Consider the following 12,500-nt stretch of genomic DNA (forward strand, 5'->3'; position numbering starts at 1 on the left):
ACGTACACATACAGTACACAAACACACACACACACATACACACACACACACACACATACACATACACACACACACACAAACACACATACACATACACAGTCACTGTGTAGCCTCCTAGAGGTGCAGGCTTCTGGGAGACAGCTCCACAGCGTTCTCATGCGTGGCGGGCACTCTTCATTTTCCTTATTGCTCTGATAAATAGCATCTTGGGAGGGTGCCTGGCTCGCCGTGTCGTAAATCCAGCCCTGCTCACAGCATTGCAAGGCCTCAGCGAGAGCACATTGTCTGCCTGAGCAGCACCTAAATCACCGGGCCAAGAGACAATGTGCGTGTGAGGGAGTCTCTTTGTCATCGCAGGAGCTGGCCGTCATGACATCGTAATTGCGGGCCTACGCGTTGAGTGGTGGTTTCTTTTATTGAGAATTCGATGATGTACAAGGCGCATATTTACACTTTAGGGGAATTTAGTGGAAGATGTTTTTTTTTTTTCATTTAAAAATGGGGAAGTTAGGTAGAATGCAGTGTGTTGGCGTACAACCGTGTGTCCAAAAGAAGCAGTTTTTAGATATCTGTGACACACAGGACACATGGTTTCCATTTTTGGTCAGAGGTGAGGAGGAGGCAGCTGCAGGTGCAGGAAGCCGCTCACTGATAACCTGACAGTAGGTTGTATTTCTGCGGCTGTGTCAGGCTCTGACCTTTACCTCCTCAGCTCATTACTGCCCACAGGCTGAGCACACACACACACTCCCACAGACTCACAGAGACTCACACACACACACACACACACACACTCCCACAGACTCACACACACACACACACACACACACACACACACACACACACACACACACACACACACACACACACACACACACACTCACACAGACTCACAGAGACTCACACACACACTCACACAGACTCACAGAGAATCACACACACTCACACAGACTCACAGAGACTCGGACCCTTCATTTAAAGAATGACAATGCAGTTATTTTGCCTTCAAATAACGGCTTCAAACTCATTCTGATGCTAGGTAGGATCATCCTTGCTGTCCGTTTATAACATTTGTATCACAGTATCTCAGAATTAAGCTGCCAGCTATCAAGCACACTCTCATTCACTTGCATTAATTTGTCAATGACCTTGAAAGTAATGCAAGCAAATGAGAGCAGACTAGTTTGCTAACCAATTGGCTTATAAAAATGATTATAGAAATAATAGATGCATTTGGATCCAAACGGGTGGTACAGGCTAATGTGAAGGCCACAGTAGAGACCTCTCATTAGGACTGCCCTGAATTTCATCTTCTTTGTTTTATTGTTTGGATTTGTATAGTACTGTATGTCTTCACTGCCTTGGATCTCATTATGAGGTACGGGGGAAAAGACACTCTCTAAATAGCGACCAGGTACATTCCTCCTGACCGATTTGCTAATTAGCTTAATGAACTTACCTCTAAGAGACTTAACTAACTGACCTAACAGCTCGATATCTTAGTTAATTAATTGTTTGTTTGTTTTGTGTGACTCACAGACTCTAAAGGACCCAACGTTGGCAGCAAGGAAGGATTTCCAGCGAGAGGCTGAGTTATTGACCAACCTGCAACACGAGCACATCGTCAAGTTCTACGGCGTGTGTGTGGACGGAGATCCTCTCATCATGGTGTTTGAGTACATGAAGCACGGAGACCTCAACAAGTTCCTCAGGTGTGTGTGTGTGTGTGTGTGTGTGTGTGTGTGTGTGTGTGTGTGTGTGTGTGTTTATATGCATATTAGTGTGTGTGCATGCACTTACGTTGATAGCAATTTTCTATTACCACAGTAATCTGAAAACTCAGTCAGGATGATGTTCAATCAGGAAACAGGCTTTATTCTTTCAATGAATGCAATTGCGCATCAAGGGAGAGAAACATGTGTCACCCAAAGGATTCACCCATATCTCTAACTAAACAGAGGAATATCCTTATGTATGTAACAAATAGAAAGGGTTCTAACCCTGACCCTCCCACACTTTCTAAAGCAAACAGGGCTGGCCATCTTATGTTGTTCTGTATGATAATTAAATCTCCACCTTGACTGGGATGGCTCTCAGTGGTCTACCCAACCAAACGGAAGTGTTTCTCACACCTCGCTATGCCTCCTGGCTCCAGGTGGTCAAAGAGCCAGAGCAGGAACAATACAAAATATACACAACAATACATGGAATTATTCCGATTCACAATTCTTTCTACACGTGTGTCTGTGCTGCTGGTGCTTTTCAAATTCAAGTAGCTTGTATTGTTGTATAAAGCACTTCTATGGCATTATCTTAGCAGACAATTCCAACACATGAAGAAACACCATCCAAACAGTTCATGGCATTTTAGCAGAGAAGGCCAACACATAAAGAAACACAATCCAAACAGTTCATGGCATCTTAGGTCTATCTGTCTGGTGGTTGAAAACCATGATATTCTGTCTCAGCAAAACTTTTTGGCCTCCAGAGCCAAAAAGAAAAGGATACATATTTATAACTTTGTGTAACCACAGTGGAAACAAAACAAACAAGTTAGTGTGAATACACAACGACCATTTAATTGTTCAATTTTCAGTTTCAAGACAGGCTTAGCTATTTGCCCTGCACAGATTCAGGTCAAAATTGTCTTAATTTATGTCTTAGTTGTCTTAATTCGTGGGCAGCCGTGGCCTACTGGTTAGCACTTCGGACCTGTAACCGGAGGGTTGCCGGTTCGAACCCCGACCAGTAGGCACGACTGAAGTGCCCTTGAGCAAGGCACCTAACCCCTCACTGCTCCCCAAGCGCCGCTGTTGATGCATGCAGCTCACTGCGCTGGGATTAGTGTGTGCTTCACCTCACTGTGTGTACACTGTGTGCTGTGTGTGTTTCACTAATTCACGGATTGGGATAAATGCAGAGACCAAATTTCCCTCACGGGATCAAAAGAGTATATATACTTATACTTATTTCCTTATTGTTATGCAGCATTTTTATACAGTATGTTTACGTGTGTGTGTGTGTGTGCGTGCGTGTGCGTGTGTGTGTGTGTGTGCATGTATGCTGGGCAAACCTCTCGTTCCCGACATGGTGAATTGAAAATGTGCTCTGTCAATTTCGCAAAAGCAAACACACAGTATATAATGTTGCATTGTGGGATGAGAAACAGACTCTCATTTCATATGCAGATGACAGTGGCACAACAACAGCATTAAAGACACCAATCTTTTCACGGGGGACAGATTTGATTCATGCTGTCCTCAGTGACAGAGCAACAGAGCAGTCTCCCACGACGATAGTGGAGGCAGCCATTGTTTCAGGGTGTAATGCAAATAAAATGGGAACGCTGCACTGTCTTTTTCATTAGAAGCATTTCAATAATTCAGTTTGAGCTCATGGTGGTGTAGCTCTCTGCTTTTTACTGAGGGATAATTGAAGTGATACATCTTCATAGAAAAGGTTTATCACATCATCTCAAGCCTGTAGAAACAGAGGACAGTGTGCACAATGCGAAATGAGAACCACAAAAAGGTTCTGTCTCTGTCTCTGACTTCTGTAGAGTTATGTGCTCTAATAGGAATACATTTGTGGAATTTTACTATCTGTAAATGTGCTGTTGAAAGGAAATTGTGTTTCTTTTTTTCCAGCTCTTGTTTTTACAGAAAGCTGCTAGATTTTAGCTTAACTTGAAGCAGTGTTAAACCACACAAATTAAGAATGAATTTATCCCAGATATTGTTTGTCACTCATGTTGAAGCCTCTCTTTCAGCATCCAAGAATGGTCTTTTATGACTACTTCACGTGGATGTCGCTACGGTGGCTGGCATGAAGTCAAACCTCACACACATAAAACGCAATACAAGCTTATTGTAAAAAGCTGCAGTTAATTTTATTTAAAACACTGCTTGGTACTTTTTAAACAAGCATGATCAATGGACCCTCTGATTCTCAGCTCTGGCTCACTGTAAATACCTGCTACACACACACACACACACACACACACACACACACACACACACAATTACACCACACAGTTCGCCAGAAAAGGCCTTGTTGTGGTTATGCAGGCTTCTAAACAGACTATTATAAACATACTCTTGTCACAATGAAAAGGGCTCTTAGGTTAGTGATGTGTAAAGCTCATTGCAGGCTTTGGATCTTCACATGGTCTTGTGAATAATGCACATATTTGGGGCTTGTGTATTTTTAATGGTATCAGTCTCTTACTGTAGCTAGCTACACACTAAGAGCCATGATGGCACCAGTGGGGGTTTACCATGATGTTATCACCTCTCTCCCCACCCCACCAACCTCTCTCCCTCTCTCTATCTCTCTATCTCTGTCTCTCTCTCTCTCAAATCCAAAGTTGCATGCATGAAGTTTGATGCATTAACGCACGTCCAACTTTGACACCTGAACGCTCGAGATGCAGACATGAAACTTGGGGAAGCATGTACCAGACAGTTATACAGACTGCCATAGACTCTCACTGCAGAAGAAAGATGCATAATAATGATAAAAAGAAGAAACGTTAGAAACACAACTTTACTGCTTGGCTCCCAGAATTCTGCTTGGCCACCAATCAAAATGCCAAGTGCTTTATTGGCATGACAAATAGACATTTGTATTGACAAAATAGTCATATAGTTAGGGGTGCAGCTTCATAGTCTGTCAATTAATTTCTTGAATAATCAATTAGTTGTTTGATCGATAAAATGTCAAAAAATAATGAAACAATGTTGATCAGTAACCAAAGCCCAAGATTGTGTCCTCAAATGCCTTATTTTGTCCACACGCCAAAGATATTTAGTTTACTGCCATAGAGGAGTAAGTACAGCTGAACATATTAGTGTAAGAAGCCACAATCAGAGACTTTTTGTGTATTGTATTGTGTTCTGTATTATCCTTACAGAAATGACACAAACAGAATAATCAATTACCAAAGTAGTTGGTGATTCATTCAGTTCATCGCCATTCAGTTGACAACTAATCAATTAATTGATTAATTGTTGTAGCCTTACATATATGGCAATAAATCAGTATATGACACATGCATATCTATCTAATCTAATAGTATCGTTATTATTACTATTTTGCTAATGTAAACTAAACTATTCATTTTAACTATTGTGATGTTCATATTCTGTAAGTCGCTTTGGACAAAAGCATCTGCTAAATACAATACAAACCATAACTATATCTATCCATTACACATATCTACCTCATTCTTTCTCTCTTTCTGCCTGCTGTAGAGCCCACGGGCCAGACGCTATGATCCTGGTTGACGGTCAGCCACTGCAGACCAGCGGTGAGCTGGGTCTGTCCCAGATGCTACACATCGCCTCCCAGATCGCCGCGGGGATGGTCTACCTGGCCTCCCAGCACTTTGTCCACCGCGACCTGGCCACGCGCAACTGCCTGGTGGGAAACGGCCTGCTGGTCAAGATCGGAGACTTCGGCATGTCCAGAGACATCTACAGCACCGACTACTACAGGGTAAGGGTAAGAAGTTAAAAACAAATATTGATTATTATTGTGGTCAGTGTTTATTTCCCCAGATCACACCAGTCACAGATTGCCTAGCCATAGAGGGAGCATGAATACAGAGGAGAGTCTTAATGGCATTTTCTTAAAATGGTCTCATAGTCATGTTGGTTTGCACAACATGTTTTTTTAATTAGTGGATGACTCAATGGTTCTTAATTTCTCTTTCAGGAAAATTCAAAATATTTAATTTTCCAGAAACACATTTTTCTTCTCATTATTTTTTGATCACCCAGCTGGCCAAAAGTGTTGGCACCCATGCTAAAGTTGACCAGGAGATTGGCATGGGTGTTATTTCAGTTAGCCTATTAGCTGGTTTGATGCTCAATGAGCTCAATGCAAATCAAACCAGCTAATAGGCTAACTGAAGTAACACCCATGCCAATCTCTAGGTATGGTGAAGGGTATGTGGGGCTATTTTAATTCCAAAGGCCAAAGTAACTTTATCAGGATGCACAGTATTCTGGATCCATGAAATAACTGGCCTTTAAAAATAAAAATCTGCCTGTCTCTATGGGAATTTAACATAGGGGTGTCAATACTTGTGAATACAAATGACCCCTGTATTTTAAGGAAGAACATTTATTTATTTATGATACATTATTCATTCACTAAGAAAATTGGTGTCCTTAAAGGTTAGATATTTCCTCATTTTTCACTTAAGGCATTAAGATCAATTTCCAAAAGATGATTTTATATTCCTCTTTTCAGTCAACTTTAGCATGGGTGCCAACACTTTTGGCCATCACTGTAAACTGATCTCTGAAATGCAGGCCAGGCCCTAAGATGAGGAGTGGAGAGCCACAAGGAAACCACCCCACAGTCCTTTCTTTCTGCACTTATTTATGTCCACTATGGCAGCACACGTAATGAACTTTTGAGTGCCCACTGAAAGTCCATTCATCCTGCAGACTTTCTGTACAGCGTCGCGCCATCACAATGAAGAAGACATAATTTATTTGAGAAGCTCACTCTCCGGTGTTCGCCATGCGTACGCATTCCAAACCGTATCAATCACTCGCAGGTAGATTTCTCATTACACCTCTGATCTAGCAGACAGACTGTTTAATGAAACGCATGGAGCTTCATAATGCCGCCGTGATGGATGGGAATATGTAAATCCAGAAGGCATCTGCTTCGCCGGCATTTAATAGCAGACTTCATCAGGCCCTAAATAATGCTCACGCTCCTAATAATCTTATCTGCAGCAGAAGGGGCGGCTTTCTGATCACACTGGATTGCTTTTGTCTGTCTAATAGGGTCGCTAATTGCTAATCGTTCACCAGTCGTACACTCCGGAGAGTGTGTTGGGGAACTGTGTACTGTGGCTGGACCACGTGCTCTCTGTGTTTTTCTCAAGACGCTTACATCTGCTGAGCCAGAGGATTCCCAAGAGGGCACTGTGTGTGTGTGTGTGTGTGTGTGCGTGTGCGTGTTTTTGTGTGTGTGTATTGTGTGTGTGTGTGTGTGTGTGTGTGTGTGTGTACAGTATGTGTGCATATGTAAGTCCATATGTGTTAGTGCTGGGCAAAATATGTTCTTTCTATTGTAAAGACATATATTAGGAGGTGAGGAAGCCCTTCTACTGAGGCAATGTTTAGTAAAAATGTAATGCCTTTTTAGTTAAAGTTTCATTTAAGTGTAATTGGTCCCAAAGGACAACAGGGTAGGGTAGAAAATGGAACCTCTACCTCTGTCAACATCAACCCAATGTCGAGGAAATGCCTCTGTAGCATCTGTGACTTTAGAGCTGTGGGCATGGTATGAGCAAAGCCATTCTTTTAAGTCTAGCTGGCCTACTTACGTCAAGACAATCATGTCCGTCAAACTCACGGATGAAACAAATTGTGACTAATTAAATGGGAAAGACCGCATGCACAGTGATGTTGACTGAGGAAGAACCAGTAGGAGCTAATCACTAGAAAATGCTGAAACAAACGACTCAAAAATAAAATTCTATTTTAGATCGCGTGTAATTTCCTCATTACCAAACTCCGTTGTTGCAGTAAATACTCTCCCTCAAAGGCACAACTGTGTTTGAAGTAGACTTCATGTTTAACAGTGGAACCTTCTGGAACGATATTCTGGTGTGTGTGTGTGTGTATGTGTGTGTGTGGGCGCGCGTGTGTGTGCGCGCTGAGCCCTCATGTTCATGCATATAGCAGCATGTGACAAGGTTGTTAGTCATTACCACCATACCCTCAACACTGTCACCCTATTCACCATTTTCATTCACTTTCACTTTTCTATGTGAGTAGACAAAGAAACTTTTTTTTGTTTTTGGCTCTTATTTTCAGGTGAGTGGAGGCACTAGTTCCACTCAAGAAGCTGTGTATACGCATGCACAAACAACATGTCATCCTAAGTCAAATCCATTGGTAATGTAATTCTACAATAAAAATGACAACGTCGTTGTGTGTGTACACAGAGCGTTTTAGGCGTTTTGACCTCATAGTATAGTATAGTATAGTCTTTATTGTCCTATAAGGATATTCTTTTTCACACACATCATTACATTCCATGCAGGATATACTCAGCCTCATACATATAGCATATCACATATAACATATAACATAACACACACCATACCCCCCCCCCCCCCCTTCTAGTTTCCCTCCCTCCTCAACACAATGCAAGCAAAAGGTGGACAGTGCAAACAAAGGGTCAGGTCCGGTGCAGGACTGTCTCCACAACACAGATTACACAAGATCAGCACTCTGTGATTAAGATTAGGTGGAGCTACAGGCTTCCACCGGCTGTGTTGAAACTACACAGGTGAAAGCAGTAGCGCGGCAATCAAAACTAAGCACACTATAATTGGAAACAGACCTCAGCACAGATTTTTCCGTTCCATTGAGGCTTTAACATCAGCCCATTCCCATGAGGGATCTCTGAAAAGTCTCCTTCCTCTTCTCTTTTGAGAAAGTGCTGTGTATGCAGTTCAGGCTCTTCCCAGGAGACGGTATTTATGAACTCTTTTGCAGTCGGAAGCTGGTGTATGGAAATGCTCCACATGACCAAATGTTCCACATTAATCTTTATGTAGACATGTCAAACAATATTCTACTCACAATATACAAATGTAATGAAAAATGGAGAACGTGTATTATTTTAAAATGCATGTACATACGTTCCTTTTAAACATTATGCACTATACATCATTTGTTAAATCCATATTCCAGGTCTTACTCAAAGCTGCACCAATTGATGTTGTTTTGGTCCCAAAAGTTGAAGAATACCAAACTTCTTTTCTGAAGACGTCTTTTTCCATAAGAAATTCTGAGTGTGTACATAATGGTGGCAGGTCGTCTTAATAAGTTAATGTGTTAATAATTAACTACCAAGCTATGAACTCCAGCATTTAACCATTAGTAAAGCTCAGAGCTGTGGGGTATTGTATTATGATCAATAATATATTGTGCTTTATGCCTAGGATGCCATACCCAAATGATTAATCATTGGCCATGAGTAAATCATAATCTGGATCATAACCGAACCATACTCAAGTTAATATCAAGCACTTTGGAAAAGTGCTGTATTAATATTACCTACCGTGCTTCAGCTTTGTTCACTAGTTTAAGCTCAATGAAGTCTTAATGGAGTGTCTTTAGAATAAGTATCTCCTTCTACAGGCGGCAATGTTTATTCCATTCATCCATTAATCCATCCATCCATTCATCCATTCATTCATTCATCCACTCATTCATCCATCCATCCATTCATCCATCCATTCATCCATCCATTCATTCATCCATCCATCCATTCATTCATCCATTCATCCATCCATTCATCCATCCATCCATTCATTCATCCATTCATCCATTCATCCATTCATTCATTCATCTCTCTAGCAGGCAGTGTGGGGGCTATTGTGTGTGGTAAACTTATGGCAAACTTTTGTTGGGTGTGTGTGTGGGTGTGTGTGTGGGGGGGTGGGACGTCCATCTCTGGCTTCTAAAGATAGCGCCACTCAGGCCTTAGTATTGATTTAATTATGTATTAATTAGTCAGAGTGGCGCGGGCTTTGTGAGTGGAGTGGTGTGATCGTCGTCGTCAGCATCGTCGTCTCCCTTCGCCGTCGATCATGTCGCACCTCTGCACACTGCCCTCTGGGACCACGGTGGAATTCTGTCAGCGTCCTGCCAGCTCTCTTTCTGACGCGGGGAGGAGGAGGAGGAGAGGCTGGAGAGGAGGAAGAGGGGGCCGGGGACAACTTATTTGTATGCCTGTTCAGTCGGCCACAGAGCCCCAGAAAAAAAGAGAGAGGGGGGGGGGGCGGAGGGGTTGCTTTGTGCCACAGAGAAGCCATTTAAATTAATAGAAATTCAATCAATTCATTTAATCTGCTGAGCAGCAGCACACAAACACACACAGGCACAAACAAAAACACTGAGCTCCTTTGAAATCCCTCTGGAAGGGAGAGGCGACTCAGAAGTGTGTTGTGTGTGTGTGTGTGTGTGTGTGAGTGTGTTAGTGTGTGTGTGAGTGTGAGTGTGTGTGTGTGTGTGTGTGTGTGTGTGTGTGTGTGTGTGTGTGTGTTTGTGTGTGTGTGTGTGTGTGTGTGTGTGTGTGTGTGTGTGAGAGAGAGAGAGAGAGAGAGAGAGAGAGAGAGAGAGAGAATGTTTATTAGAGATGTGAGGCACATTTATCAGGGCAGGACCTGCGGCATGACTGCTCACAGACAAAGCAGCCTGCACTTGGTGGATCACACACACACACACACACACACACACACACACACACACACACACACACACATACACACACACACACCAGACAAACACACACACTTGTGCGCGCACACACACACACACACACACACCCACCATAGACACACCACACAAACACTTGCGTGCGCACACACACACACACACACACACACACACACACACACACACACACACACACACACACACACACACACACACACACACCTTAAGCAATCTCACAGAGCGGGCTGGCGAACACAGAGACAGTGTAGCGCCTAGGTCTTGACAGTGTTATCGCCGGCACTTCAAAATATTCACACCGTCGGCTCTTGCGCGAGTTTTAACGTGCGCAGGGCTGTCTGGTGGTGCTGTCAGCTGGTGCCGACGGGCCACATATCGTCCCTCTGCAGACGCTTATGCGGCTCTTAACCCTTTCCTCGCCCACGCCTCTCCCTGTTTGGCCAGGGGCCGTGAGGTCGTTACCAGAGTGTGATCGAGGCCGCCGCGTGAGCGCAGTCCTAAAGAGCTCTGTAATTAACATGCCACTGCCCACTTAAGGCTCCGAATCGCCAGTAACGACGTGGCCATCATCGACACGTCGCTCTGACCAGGACTCGTAATTAACACAGCACTGTCAAGCCTCGGCCGAAATGGATTTTAAACTGCCATTTTCATTACAAGTGTGTGTGTGTGTGTTTGTGTGTGTGTGTGTGTGGGGCGGTCAGACATGATTAATGCCTAGTTGTTTTAATCGATTAATATCTGGCTTCAGGGAGGGTCTCTGCAGATTTCCGTTGTACCGCAGACTTCATTTATGAGTGCTTTGAAGCTTTCCGGCTCCTTCTTTAATAGAAACGTTCTTCTCCCTCATCCTGCCGCTCTGCGGGACTCATCTAGTGCCGCGCCTCTCCCGAGGTGAACTATCAGCCTCGTCATCGCTGATACGTCATGGTTCACTGTAGCTGAGGGCAAACTCCCTCACAAGGAGAAGCGACACATTAGGATCCTTCAATACAAGTTCCCAAACACTCATTTTTTACTGTATGTGCCTATTATCATTAGTATGATGTATAACTATGCACATTTGAGAACTGGATATTTGGGATGGGAACTGGGAAAAGCCATCACATGCACATTTGAGAACTGGATATTTGGGATGGGAACTGGGAAAAGCCATCACATGCACATTTGAGAACTGGATATTTGGGATGGGAACTGGGAAAAGCCATCACATGCACATTTGAGAACTGGATATTTGGGATGGGAACTGGGAAAAGCCATCACATGGTGAAATCAAAAATCCTTGATTACTGCTCCATTTCAACCCTCTCTGGTGACATTTCACCAATTTAAGATTGTGATACCATCCTGGCAATCCTGGATATTGTTACAATCTTTTCCCAGATCAGATTACATTTTTATATTTCACATTAATATAAATGTTTGTAGCCTGTTGGTTGTTGGATGACATATTGTTTTGTACAGTGTTTGTGTGTATGGCCTATATGTATATATTTGTGTTTATTGATTAGGTGTATATATTTTTAAAAAGTCTTAGGGCAGCCGTGGCCTACTGGTTAGCACTTCGGATCTGTAACCGGATGGTTTCCGGTTCGAACCCCGACCAGTAGGCACGGCTGAAGTGCCCTTGAGCAAGGCACCTAACCCCTCACTGCTCCCCGAGCGCCGCTGTTGTAGCAGGCAGCTCACTGTGCCGGGATTAGTGTGTGCTTCACCTCACTGTGTGTACACTGTGTGCTGTGTGTGTTTCACTAATTCACGGATTGGGATATAGAGACCAAATTTCCCTCACAGGATCAAAAGAGTATATATACTTACTTACTTATACTTACTTTGTAATATCTCTAACAGAACTTTTAGCCCTTATGTGGGTGTTTACTGTACACAGTATATGTGTAGTTGATGTGCAGATGTCGGTGTCTTGTTTTTCTGAAAGGTCGGAGGTCATACCATGCTGCCCATTCGCTGGATGCCCCCTGAGAGCATCATGTATAGGAAGTTCTCGACGGAGAGCGACGTGTGGAGCTTCGGCGTCATCCTGTGGGAGATTTTCACCTACGGAAAACAGCCCTGGTTCCAGCTGGCCAATAACGAGGTTGGCTGATGTAGACTAGCTTTATGCTGCATGCCAGAATGTTCTGTCCAAGAGCCTCACTTCACAGAGATTGCAAAGCAACGGTTTGAGCTGTTAAAGGAATACTGTTGAGGAAAAGCCCATATGTTGCG

At 43.3% G+C, this 12,500-nt stretch overlaps 1 protein-coding gene across 1 annotated transcript in view; it reads left to right on the top strand.

Annotated features, from left to right (window-relative positions):
- The window catches only part of ntrk3a (neurotrophic tyrosine kinase, receptor, type 3a), a 182,910-nt gene that overhangs the window by 167,758 nt on the left and 2,652 nt on the right, over window positions 1-12,500 (top strand). Inside the window, exons 14-16 of the mRNA XM_076301906.1 lie at window positions 1,540-1,712; window positions 5,253-5,496; window positions 12,211-12,369. Of these exons, the coding sequence (XP_076158021.1) occupies window positions 1,540-1,712; window positions 5,253-5,496; window positions 12,211-12,369 (576 nt within the window). The remainder of the gene's footprint in view (window positions 1-1,539; window positions 1,713-5,252; window positions 5,497-12,210; window positions 12,370-12,500) is intronic.

The sequence above is a fragment of the Alosa pseudoharengus genome, unplaced genomic scaffold, assembly GCF_046254945.1.
Source record: "Alosa pseudoharengus isolate Yale_2024_CS ecotype anadromous, Long Island Sound unplaced genomic scaffold, YU_APseudo_1.1 YU_APseudo_1.1_scf_10, whole genome shotgun sequence".
NCBI classification, from domain to species: domain Eukaryota; kingdom Metazoa; phylum Chordata; class Actinopteri; order Clupeiformes; family Clupeidae; genus Alosa; species Alosa pseudoharengus.